Source organism: Lucilia sericata, unplaced genomic scaffold (genome assembly GCF_015586225.1).
Source record: "Lucilia sericata isolate MDLA Ls3-8-SP2 unplaced genomic scaffold, ASM1558622v1 Contig000025F_arrow, whole genome shotgun sequence".
In the NCBI taxonomy this organism is placed as follows: Eukaryota; Metazoa; Arthropoda; class Insecta; order Diptera; family Calliphoridae; genus Lucilia; species Lucilia sericata.
The window spans coordinates 856,579-874,047 of NW_023994063.1; the positions used below are offsets into that span (position 1 = coordinate 856,579).

Consider the following 17,469-nt stretch of genomic DNA (forward strand, 5'->3'; position numbering starts at 1 on the left):
TTTCGTATTATACACGAAATTTTCGTATATATTACGAAAAAAGTAGTTACGAATTTTTTTTTCGTAAAGTTAAGCATAGATTATTTTCAGGGTAGGGCACGTCATCAATGTATACTGGACACATTGGAAGGTTATATACATACCAGAGACAAAATATGTCGGAAACTTTGAAACGCTGATCCCAGATAGAATGTCTTGGCCAAGCGGAACTTTAGAGCAAATACCAGTAGGAATCCGTTGCTACGCGGATGGCTCTAAATTGGGAGACAAAGTGGGCACACCTATACAAAATTGGACGTGCGGATTCAGACGAATTAGACCATGTAGAGAGGACAGTGAAACTCTGGAGCACTTTCTTTGCCATTTTCAGGCTTTCGCTGTAATTAGATCCAAATGTCATGGGATGATATTATTCGGGATATAATATTCCTCGACAGGATCCAATGAAAATCCTCTGATCTGGTTAAAGGAAAAGTAAAAATTACCCTTGCTCTGAGATATCTCAGCGTAAGAGTGATTCCACTCATCCTTTAGTTCAATACAAATGAGTCTCAATGCCCACTTTACCGAGTAATCCACCTGAAGAGAAGCCCCGCAATCAAGAGCTATTTTCGTCAATTCATTTTATTTGACTTTTATTAATAGGAATACCCATATGACTTGGAACCCAAATCAAGTCCTATATTAGAATTTGCAACAATCTGGATAATCTCCGATACAATAAAGTTTTCCCATTTACTGTCCCTAATAGAAATAATCTCATTCCTAATGTCAGTGAAAATAGCAACCCGTTCATACACATCTGTAGCCGCAATTATTAATGCATCCCGAATTGTAATCAGTTCAGTAATTAGAGACGACAACCGACAACAAAATAACCAAGAAAAAACGATCAATGTGTTCCAGAAAAATAGCACATCCTGCTGCCGATTCGGAAAGAGAGCCATCAGTGGCCATATTCTTAAAGCCATTCTCCTTGTATTCTCCAAGAAGATGACTATAGTAAGCCGTAGTGCTTTCCCTAGAAGCATTGTGTTTACCACCAAATGGATTATCAACCTTAAAAGTAACCTTCAGAGATATACTCGATCTAACACATTTCCCTATCCTGTCAAAAATATGACCAAATTTAGAGAAGACAAATGAATAACTGTTGTTCAGTCCACGATACGTCGCAATCAATCTAAATAGGGCAGGATTGTATATGAAAATTCGATCAACTCTTTAGCCGTCAAATATATGGCCCTCAAATTCGAAGGAAGTTCACATGCCAGAGCATAAATTATGTGAACCGGTGTTGATGGTGTAAGACCAACCATCTTCTAAGAGTCGAATTTTGAAACAACCGAATCTTATTATCAATATTTGTAAGTTGGAGAATGAGCCGAGGTAGTCCTGGCCAGCGTTGCCACTTTGCTCCAATTGGACCAAAATTGGTAGTTTCAAATCTCTGCAATGACTTTTGGTAGTTTGGTTGGTTGGTTTAAATTTTGGTCCAAATTTGGTAGGATGAGATAATTTTGATCTCATGCATATGAATTTATAAACATTTCTGACCTTGTAATAAGAATTTCAATAAATACGTCAATCTTAAGTTTATCCTTGTTAAGTTTATATTGTTTGTTCTAAGAAAATATTAAGTTTCAATGTATTTCAACATTTCTGATTCATGAATGTTAGTAAGTTAGTTAGTTTGAAATGAGGATGTTACATAAAATCCGAAGGAATACTTCTAGGTCTGCATCGGTCCCGTTGTGAACTTCCTAACCAATGCCTCAGCTATAACATAAACCACTAACCTGCTGGAGGCCACACTAATTCATTTTTTTCTAAGAAGCCAGATTCATTAATGAATATATAATTTGGTGGGTCTACTACCTTACAAACGGAATCACAAAATTAATATACCCCAATCTTTTTTGATGGGTATAAAAATATTAGGGTATATTGATTTTGTGATTCCGTTTGTAAGTACATATTTTTTCTAGGTTCTTATTAGATTCTAATTGCTGTCGAAAACAGCAATTATGTATTTCATAACTAATTACGTAAAATTAAACCATTGTCTCTTTGGAACAAATCATTGTATGATATTACATATTATTTTTAAAAATAATGAAACTCTAAACAGAAGCAATTGTCCCTAAGGAAAAATTTAGAAGTTTTTGGAACGTTTTGGTAGTTTTTTGTCGGAACTTTGGTAAGAAAAATAAATTATGAGTGGCAACGCTGGTCCTGGCATATTCAAATTTGCTCCTAATAAAACAACTGTAAAATTTCAATAACACATCGGGCATATGACCACCCCTAATACTTGTCAGGCATTTCACCGCAAATTATAATTTCCTAAGCCATAATTGTAATGCTTCTTAGCCGATAATCTATTCTTTATGTTCCTCCCCAAAAAGGTCAGCGAAGACACTTGCTTAATTGCACATCCATTGACAGAGATTTGCACCTGACGACGACCTCCTTTTGCAAAGTAAGCTACCTTTGTTTTCCGAATATTAAAAGATAGATTGAGGAAGTTGCAATCTGCAAACTCAAAAAATTGGTCAAAGGACAATATCATAAAATCGACGGCAAGCTGAAATACGAGAGTATTATCATCCTCAATTCCATGTAGTGAAGCCGAAAAATGATTAAATAGAATAGTAGACAAACGACTACCCTGTGGAAACCCATTAAATACCCTAATAGAACTGCGTGTAATGTTGTCAGATCTCCCATCGGACGCGTCCCAGGTGGCGGATAGGGGGAGCTATGCATGGTCTTTTTCGTTACATTTTTGACAAATGGTCTAACAAGCCTTTCTAGATGAGTGCATGATTCCGGATAATCTTTTTATCATACACCAGTAGATACATTTTTCACAAATGATCTATTGGAGATGAAAAGATGATAGATTGCTGCTGATATATGATACATCTGATAACAGACGGTCATATATGATAGCAAGATTCTTCCAGGGTACGGATCGATTGTAGTACTTAGCCTAGCCCACGTACGCCGTCCCTGCGTGGGTCGTCCAACCCATTACGCGCCTACTCGTGGGAATCACATGGAAAACACAAATACAAACAACAAAAAACCCGCGGAAAACCAGTTGGGGAAACCTAAGCTGGTGGACTGCAAACACCCTACTATCCAACCTTCTGGTGATAGCATGGCTGAACGCAGCGATGAAATCTTGCCCGTCGTGGCAAGCATCTCATCAGCTGCACAAGCCTTAGCTGCTACGCCAGCAAACACCCCTGCCTCGGGCAATGCGGACCAAGCAGTGACCCCTGCGACTTCTGGAAAAGTTGGATCGTCGAACTCGATGTCGGGTCCAACTAATGCTCCCTCAACCGCCATCACGGCTAACGAAAACCCACCAAAGATCCATCTAGGAAGGGTTTTGTTCAAAGGCGTGCCGCCTTGCGTCTAGTCGAGCGGCTTGGAATTAAGTCGATCGTCACACTCACCACGGACGAAAAATCGTCCCTTGATTGGGCTAAAGCCCTACTGGCTCAGGATTTTTCAGTTTTTAGGACACGATGTGACAAAAAAATTGGATTCAGATTAAGCGATGCTCAATAATTCAGAAAAGTAAACTTTGGTCTCTGGGTTTCTCTTTCAAATTTTGTCGTCCAGTGTAATTTTCTAGGAAAGGATTAAGATGCTTATTTCTTGTGCTTTACATTCCATTGATTTAATTTCTAAAATAAAATTTTATATTTGAAAGACAAACAAGTAACATACACCAGTGAGTAGGTTAATATTTAAACAATTTGTAGACAAAAAAATCGTCCCCAGATTGGGCTAAAGCCCTACTGGCTCAGGATTTTTCAGTTTTTAGGACACGATGTGACAAAAAAATTGGATTCAGATTAAGCGATGCTCAATAATTCAGAAAAGTAAACTTTGGTCTCTGGGTTTCTCTTTCAAATTTTGTCGTCCAGTGTAATTTTCTAGGAAAGGATTAAGATGCTTATTTCTTGTGCTTTACATTCCATTGATTTAATTTCTAAAATAAAATTTTATATTTGAAAGACAAACAAGTAACCTACACCAGTGAGTGGGTTAATATTTAAGTGATTTTCTGAAGGAGGGTTATACGGGGGCAAGGGTAAATATGGGCCTATCCTTATAAATGTTGGTAGAGGGATTTACGTTTATATTAAAGATATTTATGCAGAATTTTATCGTGATACTAGTGAATTATTGACTTTCAAGACCTTTTCTGATGGGGACTTTGTATGGGGGCAAGGATGAAATGAGGCCCGATCATTACGACAATGGTCAGTAACATTTAGACTTATACGCAACTAAGTTTTGCCGATTTTTGTAGAGATACTGAAACATTTAACATAATTTTGAGCTCGAGTGACCAATTCGAGGGGTACGGTTGTAGATCGATTTCAATCATTTTAAACAAGCTTCATTCGTATGTCATCAAAAATTAATTTTACTTTATGAATTTATTTTAGGGAATGGGTTTAAAATTTTATTTACCCCATTATTACAACATGGCAATAACTAAAGGTAGGATTTTATGATGCAGATAATTCATTACTAGTCATTTGAATTGTACTTTAGTTAAAGGACATCGGTAAAACACACGGAGACCTTTCCGCCAGCTTACCTTCGCGTATACATATAATAACGAGATACAAATTATCGGGGTTATAAAATCCTATCTTTAGTTATTGCCAAGTTATAATAATAGGCCTTAAACTTTTAATTTCTAATAAAATATAATAAAAAATTTAAAAACATTTTCTATTCATTAATTTCCCAAAAAAAAATGTTTCAATCTGTTTTTATTTAAAAACAAAATTATAAAAAATTCGAAAAAGTTAGGTGTAAAGAACGAAATGTGCAATAAAAAATGCGATTATGAGTAAAATATGCGATAATATGCTGTAAAATTTCAAATATGCAAAAATATGCTGTAAAGAACAAAATATGCAAAAAAAATGCTCTTACAAATCGATGCCAAAATTCGTTTAATTGTCTGAAATTAATAAATAGCCAACTCGCGTGTCCATACGACGCGCAGCAAAAAATATGATATTGCATATTTTTGGTTGCCCTGTTAATAAGGAATCGTTGCCGTTACTCCGAGAGAAGCAAGGCAATGTATACTACGGATTTGATAGTATCAAGCTGCGCGTCTACCGGGGTGACGACAAACTAGACCCTAAACCGGTAAGCACGGACGGAGGAAAGGTAGACGATGCCACTAACTCTGACGACCAAATGGACGCTCAATCAAGCACAAAATACGCTGTAAAGAACAAAATATGCTCTTACAAATCGATGCCAAAATTCGTTAAATTGTATGAAATGGATAAATAGCCAACTCGCGTGTCCATACGACGCGCAGCAAAAAATATGATACTGCATATTTTTGGTTGCCCCGTTAATAAGGAATCGTTGCCGTTACTCCGAGAGAAGCAAAGCAAGGTACACTACGGATTTGATAGTATCAAGCTGCGCGGCTACCGGGGTGACGACAAACTAGACCCCAAACCGGTAAGCACGGACGGAGGAAAGGTAGACGATGCCACTAACTCTGACGACCAAATGGACGCCCAATCAAGCACAAACTTGCTTGGGAATCTATTTGATAGTCAGGGCGAAGTGATTAACGAAGACTGAAAACCGACCCAGAAGACGTCCATCTGATCTGCAATATAACGCAGAATTGATTATACCATGGCTACTGAGGATATTTCAAGCCTGTCCTACATGGTCCTACGTACCGGATCAATGGACCAAATGCAATGTGACGTTTATCCCCAAAGGAGGGAAAAAGAAGGAAAAGAAGGACTTGGTATTGATACATCATCGATTAGGTTCATAAAAGACCTTTTCTAATACAGGATTATTCGTTCTAACATTGGAATGGCATGTATGCAAAGAATGGCAATTAGGGGTACACCTCAAGGTGGAGTCCTATCACCACTTTTATGGAATGAAGTCATAAACAGCCTACTCAGGAAATTGGACACCCAAAGATATTAGACTGTTGCATACGCGGATGACGTTGCAGTAGCAGTATCAGGAATGTAGCCATAAACAGCCTATTCAGGAAATTGGACACCCAAAGATATAAGACTGTTGCATACGCGGATGACGTTGCAGTAGCAGTATCAGGGTTCCATCTGAATACGATATCACAAAGACTCGAAACAGCACACAATTTACAAAACCGAACTGGTACTCTATACTATACTAGGAAATACAAGATCGATAATTTTGACATTCCCTGACCAAATTGGCTTTGGTACTACAGAATATCATACAGAGATATTCAAATTTGTACCGATAGCCAAGCTGCAATCAAATCCCTGATTGGTGTATATACTACATCCAAACTAGTCCAGGAATGCGGGGCATCCTTAAACAGGATGGCGAGACATTCAACAATCGTGCTTAAATGGGTACGGGGACACGGGGACATGATTGGCAACTGTATTGCTGATGAATTAGCGAAAACATACATCTTTTGGGGCATACCGCTAAAACCTTGCAAAAATCAAATAGATGAAAAGTTCTATGAACTCTCCCAGGCAAGATGGCCTAATGAACCAACTTGTATCAGCACCAGGAAGATATGGCCAAGTTTGGACTGTAATCGCACGTCGCCATATCTTTTGCAACTAAACCGTCCTCACATCAGCGAACTTGTCGCTGTCATCACGGGACATAGCTCATTTGGAAACCATGCAAGAAGACTTGGTATACCCCACGACATCTGTAGAAGTTGTCAAAATGATGAGGAGGAAGAATCAATTGAACATCTTCTCTGTCAATGACCTGCGCTAGCAGACATTCGATTCATATATCCAGGAAAGCGACTATTTGACGATTTGTCAGAACTTCTTCTTTACTCTCAGTATTTCATTCTATGCTTACTCTACACCTCTTTTATGACTCAACCCTAAAACTATCCCCTTTCATTCTTTTTTATCTATATTATCTTTACAGGTATCACAAAGGAACCAACAGGACCCAAGTGTGCGTCTTTGCAGCCGGAATACCTAACCTAACCTAATAGAACTCTTACCTAAACAAAAATTTATATCCGATAGGAAATTAACAACGCAGTCAACAATGTTAAAAGGAATATCATTAGCTACCATGATACCACATAGGGGGCCAACGTTCACACAATCGTAACCACTCGTTATATCTATCACACAGGCATCAACCTTAAAACCTTGGGATTCAATAGAGTAACCCTAAAGAGTAGCTCATTGATACAAATGGGTGCAGATAAATTTTTTCTATACGCAAATGATCTTATCGGGAGCATACAATTTTCCTCTATAAATGATATAAGACGATTTTTCACTATCAGATGATTGTCTTAAGAAACGCCGATATTAAGGCAATCAGGCGAAAATGCACATAATTCTCCAAGTACTTATCCCTTTTAGGAATAGGTACAATTCTTATATCCTTCCATGAAGATCTGATCTCACAATTGCAAATGTAGACATTAAAAGCCATGCAATAGGGAATCTCTGGATTGTGTCGATAGGGCTTCTAACATGTCATAATTGACACGATCACATCATCCAGCCGATCTTGACTTTCTGCTTTCCAAAATGTCATCCAGTTCAAATCTAGTTAGAGGAGAAGAGGGACCAATCTGCATCCTAGAAAACTCAATCAGTGCGTTATCCGGAACCTGTGCCCTCAGATGTTCAAGATGTGGTAAATTATCACTTTCATCCCATAAATACCGTCGAGAATTTGTTGAATTCTTGACACCATTTACGAATCTCAAAGCACTACAAGTATTTGGCTGAGCGTTTAGCTCATCCGACCTACGATGAATAGAGTCCGATTTAACCTTCATCACTGCATCCTTCCAATTGCGGAAAGCCGGCCTTTTTTCTTGCAGCTACATGCAGCCGAAAAAGAGCACATAATTCCGAATTCCACCAGTACTTAGGAGTGTGAACACCGGAAATCCTGTAAGTAGCAGAAGAAATATCGGACGAAAACGTCTCCTCCGTCACATAAAAATCAGAAGAAAGCAGAAGTAGAGCCTGGGCTAGACATCTCAAATTCTATTATAATAGGACATTGGTGAGTTTTTTCAGGAAATAGCAAAATCACAATTTGAGAAGCTCAAATCTAGAACCGTGCCATTGGGATTATCAAGAAGAAGTGTGGATGATCCGTCATTCAAACAAGTGAAAACAGAGTTAGAAATTAAACGATGGACAAGGTTACCCCTAGGGGAATCAGAATAATCTCCCCAATGAGTGGAGCGGGCAATGAAGTCACCAGCGATAATGATATTCGAAAATTTACCAACAAAATCAAGTAGTCTTCTAAACTTTGTAAAACAGACATTTAAGGGAAGACGGTTGGAACGATTTGGGAAAGATAGACAGATACTAATACAAGATTGGTCCTAATTTTCAGGGTTTTCAGTATTGACAGCTATAGCACATCCACCATAGCCATCATCCCTGAGTTTACAAAATGTATCAAAATTCAAAAGTCAACCCGAGGAGCTGGTATCATCAAAATTAAAAATTTCAGAGAAAAAACATATATCATCAGAATTATTATTAATGTAAAACTCAATTGAGATTTTGTTAGAAACTAAACTTTGTACATTGTACTGCAGTAATTTCATTGCGTTAAACTGGTCAACGCAGTCTGAGACCGAGCATTTACTTTAAAATCGTCCAAAACTCTAACATACGAACTCTCACACTTCTCAGAAAAGTAATCCTTCATAACTTTCGTCATTTCAGATATCAGCTTTTCAAAATGAGTAACTTTATCCAACTTCCGGTAAATTACCGGCGTAGTCGGATTCGTGCTGACCGGTTGTAGTTGTGGAATAGGTTTATTCAGTTTAGGAGGAGGCCTAGTCTTAACACTACGACTGAATTTTCATGCCGTTAGTATTTTATTTATCTCACCGTCCCTGTCCAAAATATTCCCAACCATCTTCATATTCCTTAAAGACATCATACCCATACATCGGAAAGGTGTTTAGAACCTGCTTTCACGATAGTCTCTATTTCCTAGGTCCATTTTGGACATTTCGATTTTCGAAAACGTTCAACAGTTATAATGGGAACTGAAGAAATAATATTTTCCTTCATAAATTCATCGGTGTAAAAAGAGGGAATGCCTCTTATGTCACCATAGGAATAAACGAAAGAGTTAGGAATAAATGCCCTATATCCCATGGACGAAAAATCATATAAGACAAAAAAATTGGCAGCAGAAGCCGATTCAAATTTAATTCTAAAAAGAGTCTTCCCAATATGGGATATTAAAGAAATACCCTCAAATTTTTAATTTTTTATACTTTCATAAAAGAAAAGGGAGTTACGTCAATCTGATTTTTAGTGAGTTAATCTCGGTATGTTCACGTAGCCTTATGGTTGTCAAGCCTGATAATCAATCTTTGCCTCGGCGAAGTCTGTCAGTCTCATACCGTTGCCGGTGTTTTCCCGGTGGAGGCTGAATTTACCAACAGTAGGGCCAAAGATACCCTCCCTACCTATTAAAGTCACCCAAGATTATTTTAATATTATGGGGAGGGCAAAAGTGAAATGTCAGTTCAAGGCGCTCGTAAGAAGTATCCTTCGTATGTTCGTCCTTGTCATCAAATATGACATTGTTTGATCGGTAGAAGTATTCTAAAATATTTTTTGAAAAATGTACTTTTTAAAACCTTGAAGTTCTTAAAAAGGACACAGGATCACGAAATTAAATTTATAGTTTCAGACGTATATTATCCGGTTCGTGTCTGACGATTTTTTTCTCATTTTGTCGGACAGTGTTATTTTTTTAGACAGACAGACGGACGGACATAGTTAATTCGACTCAGAATTTTATAAGGGAACGAAATATATTATTTGTTGAGTCTCAAATTAATATATGGAGGATAAAAAACAAGCTTACGTTTTAAGTTTTCGGGTTAAATTTAATAAAATAAGATGAACTTGAATTTATCGTATCTCAAACAAGTGCTTGTCTCATATTTTCGACCATATTTTTTAAATTTCCGTATGAATTATTAATTCTTAATTTTAATTGGAATTTTCTCAATTAAAATTTTAAATTTCATTTCGAATTTCCTCAATAAAAAATATAAAGAATCGGGGCTTGTCAGTTGCTAAAGGAGTTGTCAATCGGTACCTAGCTCTTAGAATGTATTGGTAGTATTTTCCTATAAGTATTGGAGCTCCGACAACTTTCACCACACTTTCCAAACCTACATAGTTGCATAATCGTACATAAACATTTTTAGGAAAAATATATAACATTTAAGTTTCTACTTTCGTAGTTTTTTTGTTTTTTTAGCCAAAATCTGATCAGAAAATATTTAATAAACATATTTGTCGGACTTTAAATACCTTTTTTGAAACAAATTAAGTTTATTTAAAATATTTTTTCATACTCAATACCAACATTTACTTTTACCAGTAAATTGCTATCATTTGGCACACACTCTTAAAAATAAAAATATTTTGGGTTGTTAAATGCGATAAGAGAGTGTAAAAAATTTGAAATTGTTATGTGCCTGTGAAAAAATGTCTTGCAAGTCCTATTATTCTGATATTTTCGCGGAAGTATTGTGAGAGAAGTAAGTTCTCACAAGTGCGTTAAATTTACACAGAACTCATATGTGAAGAGAAGGAAATGTTATTATTGTAAAACAATGTCATAGTCCAACTATTTTAGAGTAGAAATGCAATATTGCGGCTCCGCGATTATTTTTTTTGTATTGAGTTTTGACAACTTAAATCGTAGAAGAAATCCGCATCAAATTAAAATTTATTTTAATTTGTTTACGAATTTTTTCTCTCTCACATTTAGAGTTGCCATGTCATTCGTACTTCTATGAACGAAAATCATGTGTTGAATAAATAAACAATAAAATACAAAAACAAAAAATAATAAAATGGCTACAAATCCCAAATCCCAGCCGCCGAAAATACAACCGCATCCGCAGGTTTCTATTTCTACTCTTATATTCTTTGTTTCTCAACATCAATTTGAAATTCTCAAATTTACTTGGACTTTTCACAATTTGAAATTAAAATTCTCAGTTTTATTTGGAATTTTCTCAATTTCAATTGTAATTGTCTTAATGGAAATTCTCAATTTCATCCTGAAAATTGCGACCTGTACCTTGCGCACAAGTTTTACATAGATAGCCAGCCAGACGGACCGACGAACATAGCTTAATCGACTCAGGACGAATATTTTTGTATGTTACAAACATCAGCACATATTCTCCCCACTAAAGTGGTGTAGGGTATAATGATGTAAAACTTCTGTATTATGTACTGTTAAGCAGTTTGTGAACGATAGTCATTATCTGAAGAGGACCTTAATGTGGCCATATCCCTATTATAGATTTTGGTTCTTACAAATTTTTTCACTTGTCTTAGTATCAAATATGGACCCAGAATAAATTTTGTAGGTCTACGACCAATATTTCAATATGTTATGTCCTTTTAATAGTTGATACAAAAATACCATAATTTACTTACCAATCTTTGTGTTGTTTAAAATACTGCTAATAGTATTCCTTTGCTTGGAATTACGTTCAAAATGAGTATTTGTTTTGGAAGAATTACTTTTATGGGTTATTGGTGAATTGCTTTTTGAAATGATTACAGATTTATTTGTATTAAAATCACATCCAGCGTCTTGAATGCAACCCTCATCCATTTTTTCAAGGTAGTCATCTAAGTCTAATAAACATTCTTCGATGATCTCCTGCTCGCTCTCGGATGTGGTTTTATTAACATTACAAGGAACGTTTTGCACAACTAATTCCTCATTGTCTTTTACAGCATCAATGTAGTTTAAAAAATTGTTTTCGCAAAGTGGACTTTCCAGAGAATTTTTCCTTTTTCTTTCCAAATTGGCATTTTTATTGGGATTTCTATAACGGATGTTTTTAAAAACTGATGGAGTACTCTGAATTTCTATTAAATCATTGTCACTTAACTCATCATCATCAAAAGATTCACAGACATTTTGTACTGTGTCATTCGAACAAGTTTTAGATAGACCAGATAATTCATCAGTTGATGTATAAAAAGGAAATTGGTCCAAACTAATAGATGATCCCAAAATATTTCTTAAAGATTTTGTTTTGCACTCCGACATTTTAAGACCTAGCCCATTATCGCCGTATATATTCGATGAATGATGTACATTTCTTGTGGACTTCTGGCTCTCTTCACACTGAGAAGTTTTATCCATTTTAGTTTATCTGTAAAGATCGAAATACTACAATAATCAAGTAATGTCTTATAATAATTGGGAAAAGGAGTTTAGATGTACAATTTATTTAGAAAAATTACAATTTAATTTTTTTCTTAATTATTTTTTAAATATTTAACTAGTAAAAAATAGGAAATCGTTAAACGTGAATGTCACGTAAAACAGAAATTGGTGCTTGTCAGTTGATACCTAAAGGTGTTGTCATTCGGTACCTAACTATTGGAGCTCCAACCACTTTTACCACTGTTTCCAAACAAACATATATACAGCTGTGGTCAGCTAATTGGAAACGCTCTCTTTATATTACAGCTTGACATGATTTGTATAATATTATGAAAATATTATGTTAGATTTTCAGTTCGAAACTCATGTATTTTATAAATTGATGTTGTTATAATAAAATGAAATGCATTTTGTTGTGGAACATTTCTTAATTCCTTTTCAATTTTGAATTTGGTGAAAATCGCCCAAAGATACATCAAAGAAATTGCGACAACTAATTGGAAACGACCATTTTTTATTAAAATTTGTTTAAGTTAAATCTAATTTTGATAAAAAATTTAATTGTACTTTGGTAAATATTATTATTAATTTAATTTATAAGAAATTTTACATCATTATTTTTAGGACTAATAATGAAAATAGAACAAAGAAATATTCCTTCCCTGGGTAGATCCATTTTTGAACTTAATCTCTAAAGCTGGCCCAAAGGAATCATCCACGGGCATCCAGCGGTAAATTTGAGAAAAATTAGATATAACGTTATCTTAGCCAACTATTTCACGATGTTTGGTGGAATCGGGGCATATTGGAAGAGAATCGCGAAGGAAACCTTTAGCAGCTAAAGTTTAAAGAATTTGCCATATCTCATTCGAAAATCTGCCACACCTTTTACCATTTATTGTACCTTGTATATTGAGGTATAATACGATTAATCTCTGTTTCAAAGCTCCGAAGTAAATAATTCCACTGATTAACCGTCTAATTTTGATAAGATCAGGTCAATTCAACACGATATTTCATATACAAGAGATATTGCAAATTCTTTGAATTTTAGTTGGAAAAGGTTTCTTCCGCCCTTTCTCAAGATGCCCCGATTCCGTCAAAAATCGCGAAATAGTTGGCTTAGATAACGTTATATCTAATTTTTCTCAAATTTACCGCTGGATGCCCGTGGATGATTCCTTTGGGCCAGCTTTAGAGATTTGTCTTATTATCCGGTTTGGGATGGGCTGATATTTTTTCGGAAAATTTTTCACGTGGAGCGTTAGTATCAGTGTCATATTTCTTAAAATGCTATAAACGATTAAAAATATATTTTTTTGAACAATAGGGCTCTTCTCCTATATCCTTTTAAGATTTACAAGCTTTATGATGTTCAAAAATAGATCTACCCAAGGAAAGAGAATTTCTTTGGCCTATTTTCATTCTTAGCCTAAAAATAATGATGTAAAATTTCTTATAAATTAGAAACAATATATACCCAAATGCAATTACATTTTTTATCAAAATTAGATTTAACTTAAAAAAAATTTTAATAAAATATGGCCGTTTCCAATTAGTTGTCGCAATTTCTTTGATTTAGCTTTGGGCGATTTTCACCAAATTTAAAATTGAAAAGTAAATAAGAAATGTTCCACAACAAAATGCATTCCATTTTATTATAACAACAGCAATTTATAAAATACATGTGTTTCGAACAAAAAATCTAACGTAATATTTTCATAATTTTATACAAATCACGTCAAGCAGTAATATAACGAGAGCGTTTCCAATTAGCTGACCACAGCTGTATGTAGTTATACAAAGTTGTATGAAAAATATATAACATTTAAATTTCTACATTCGCCGATTTTTCAATTTGTTTAAGCCTACATCTGTACCGCAATTATCTAACTATTTAACGAAAATATTGTCGTTATGTAGTAAAATTTCATAAGTAAACGATAATTGTCGTTAAGAGGTATTCTGAATTATTTTTTAACGGTATTTTCGTTGCAAAATGCCGATAGTTAACAAAAAGCATCGGTAAAGTAACGACAACTAAAAAGTAACAATAACACAGGACAACGAAATAAAGGTTTGTAAAAACTTTTGAAGCCAATTAGTCCATTATCAATGTATTTTAGCTGCTGAAACCAATCTGTTTTTTCTATTACCTATCATTTTCTCGCAAAAAGGCATCGAATATTTGTTCATATGTATATTACGGACGTTTTATATAATTATAAAAATATATTTACGTTTAAGGGTTAATTTGAATTTTTATATTTTTATTTCATCTATATTCGTTCGTTAATATCATAGAGTACATAGAGGGAAAACTCTGCAGTCAAGGAACTAAGTCTGTTGTCAAAAATCTAAGTCGTCTGAATGTAGTAGTAGAAAAACTTATGGTAGTATTAGAGCATTCCCCACAGTCGAAATAACCCAACAAACACAAAATCGAACGTTTGAAAAATCTTATTAATTTTATTTAATACAAAATATTAACGGTTCTTAAAAAAGAGTAATGTATTTTTAGATTTCGAGTTAAAAATTAAAAAAAACATGATTTACGTGAACCCTGGGCTGGGTAACGACAATTTAGTTTATTAATCTGACATGTTCACCACAGTAATTTTCTTATTTATTTTTATTTTCAAAATTTTACCCAAAATCGCGGGAAGAGAATCACGCTAAAGTCTATAATTCGGAATAAGTACCGACCCGCTGAGACATCAGATACCCCGCATAGGAGTGACTGTGGGGCATTGGAAATGAGTTGTTGTTATCAATGAGTGTCGGTTAAATGAGAAGTGTGCTGGGTTGAATTGCGATGGATGAATTTTCCTTCCATTATAGGGTATGTTCAGAGTTCAGTCCATACCTGGCGCTGGTTCAGAAAACTAAAGAAACAGGGTTGATGGGAGATCTTTTTGGCAATCTGAAGGTGGCGGAGGACGAGGATAGTTCGAGGGATTTTTATCCTGAGGACGTCGACGTAACTGTCGTGTACGATCCTGACCATGGAGATTGTGAAGGTAACACAGATTAACCTTCACCACTCCGGGCGCTGATGGTATTATCCCTTCGGATCTTCTATATAACATAGATCTTGTCGTTCATTAACTACGGAACTTATACATAGCCTGTCTTTTGTTTGGCCCTATATTCTTGTTCAATGGACCAAATGCAATGTGATATGTAGCTTTGAATGTGCTTAGTGTAAATCCAAGTAAGACGAAACTTGTCCTAGTCTCTGGAAAATACAAGACCCCTCTTTTTCCTCTTCCTCGGCTAAACGGCGAGGTATTAAAGCTTTTGGATATCGCAAAATACTTGGACGTTATCCTAGATAAGAAGCTATGTTGAAGCACTAATGTGCTCTCCACAACATCTAAAGCCATTACGGCGTTATATGTTTGTAGGGAGGCCATTGGCACATGCTGGGGAGTTAATTTGAGAAATGTTCATTGGTTATTTGAGGCTGTCATCAAACCGATAATGCTGTATGGGGTAGTTGTCTGGTGGTACGTGCTTGAAAAAGCGTCACACAGGCAACATCTGGAAAAGGTTGTAAGATCTTCTGCACTACTCATCACCAGTGCCCTACATATAACTCCCTCAAAGGCGTTGTTCAATATGCTCAATTGGCTACCAGTTGGCCTTCTAGTCAAAGAAATGGCTATGTGCACTGCAGTCAAACTGAATTTAACTGGCAAATAAAACGACGGATTATAGACAAATTTCACTCTATTGCTCAGGACCGATGGTCGAGCTAGGATTACTGCATCAGGATAAGGAAATATGATGCTCCCAGGATTTTAAATACCATCTCTGAAGTTTCATAGATTCTAAGCATGGATATTTTTGCTGCACAGGAGGAACTGATCATTATCTAGAACAGACACCTTTAAAGTAATGTTATAAGTTGTTCAGGATTGGCCGCTCCCGTTATAGGATTTAGATCCAATAAAACATATTTTTAATTCTAACAACAGAAAAGATTTACCAAAAATCTGGATAAACCTCTAATAAACGCTCTTGGGTTGTCAATCGAATACAAATTATCCGATTAATCGAGGAAAAAATTTTGTTTTTCTTCGAACGAATAAAAAAATTTCCAATTTAGAATAAAGAATAATTCGAACAATTTTTGTTGATTAATCGAATAACATTTGAAAGTTAAACATAGCATTGAAATTATGTTAATATTTTGTAAAACAAATCCAAATAAAAATATATGTTATAATTGCAACAAAACTTTAACAACTTTTTTTAGTTTATAAAAATCTATGTTTAGCAATGTAAAAAATAAAATGGGGCTAGTTTTAAAAGTGATTCTCTTAATTTTTTTTAATATTTGCAATAAGTGAAACAGGCAAGAAGATATTGATAGACAGGGTGTAACCCCCTTCACCGAAAATTAAGATGGAGAAACCACATGGAGGATAGGATCAAAAAAGAATATCGATGCTGGGCGATATGTAGGAGAACCGGGGTATGAAATGGGGTCTTTAGTGGTTTTATAAAAGTGTAATTGGAGTAATTCTAGCCAGGAAACTGAGGAAACTGAGTTTCAGAACATTGAAAGATAATACATTCAGTGGACACTATGTTGTTTTTTAACAACAAACATTTTTCTTCAATGAAAAGCAGCGCACAACAGGCCCGATAGTGGCCTGTTTCTAATACATTAATAAGTAGTAGGATTTTCTTATATAAAAAAGTCTGCAAAACAGGTAGACAGGTTAAAGTATTAATGTACGAAAACCGTTTTTACCAGTATCTTAAGGTGTTTGGCAAGTTTTATTTATATTTTATTAAATTGTTCGAATAAAAACTTGTATCGTTCGAAAAATCGAATAATTTTTAAAATTTAATCGACTACTCGAATGAAAAAATATAGTACATTTTTATTCGAATAATTTTAAACACGAATAAATGACAACCCTAGTGCGCTCCCTTGAGTCATTGAAAAGTATTGACCCAATAACGTTTACTTATCTCGAGAACAATATAAAAATAAAAATATTTAAAACTGCATTTCAAAATTATACGAAATATTTAAAATTCAAATAAGTAAAATATGGATCATTAATGTAAACTAGGTGAACAAATCTGAATAAAACCATGATACAATCATAACCATGTAAAATCAATAGGGAGAGTCATCAATTTTCATTGAAAGAAAATATGGAAAAGAAAAACTTC

The 17,469-nt window shown here is 35.0% G+C and overlaps 1 protein-coding gene across 7 annotated transcripts in view; it reads right to left on the reverse strand.

Moving 5' to 3' along the window:
- LOC119609715 overlaps positions 1 to 17,469 on the reverse strand; it is a 73,624-nt gene that overhangs the window by 31,459 nt on the left and 24,696 nt on the right. For all 7 annotated transcript variants that reach the window (XM_037964625.1, XM_037964603.1, XM_037964632.1 and 4 more), the window contains one exon: positions 11,532 to 12,262. In XM_037964625.1, coding sequence (XP_037820553.1) covers positions 11,532 to 12,252 — 721 coding nt within the window. In that variant the 5' untranslated portion in view covers positions 12,253 to 12,262. The remainder of the gene's footprint in view (positions 1 to 11,531; positions 12,263 to 17,469) is intronic.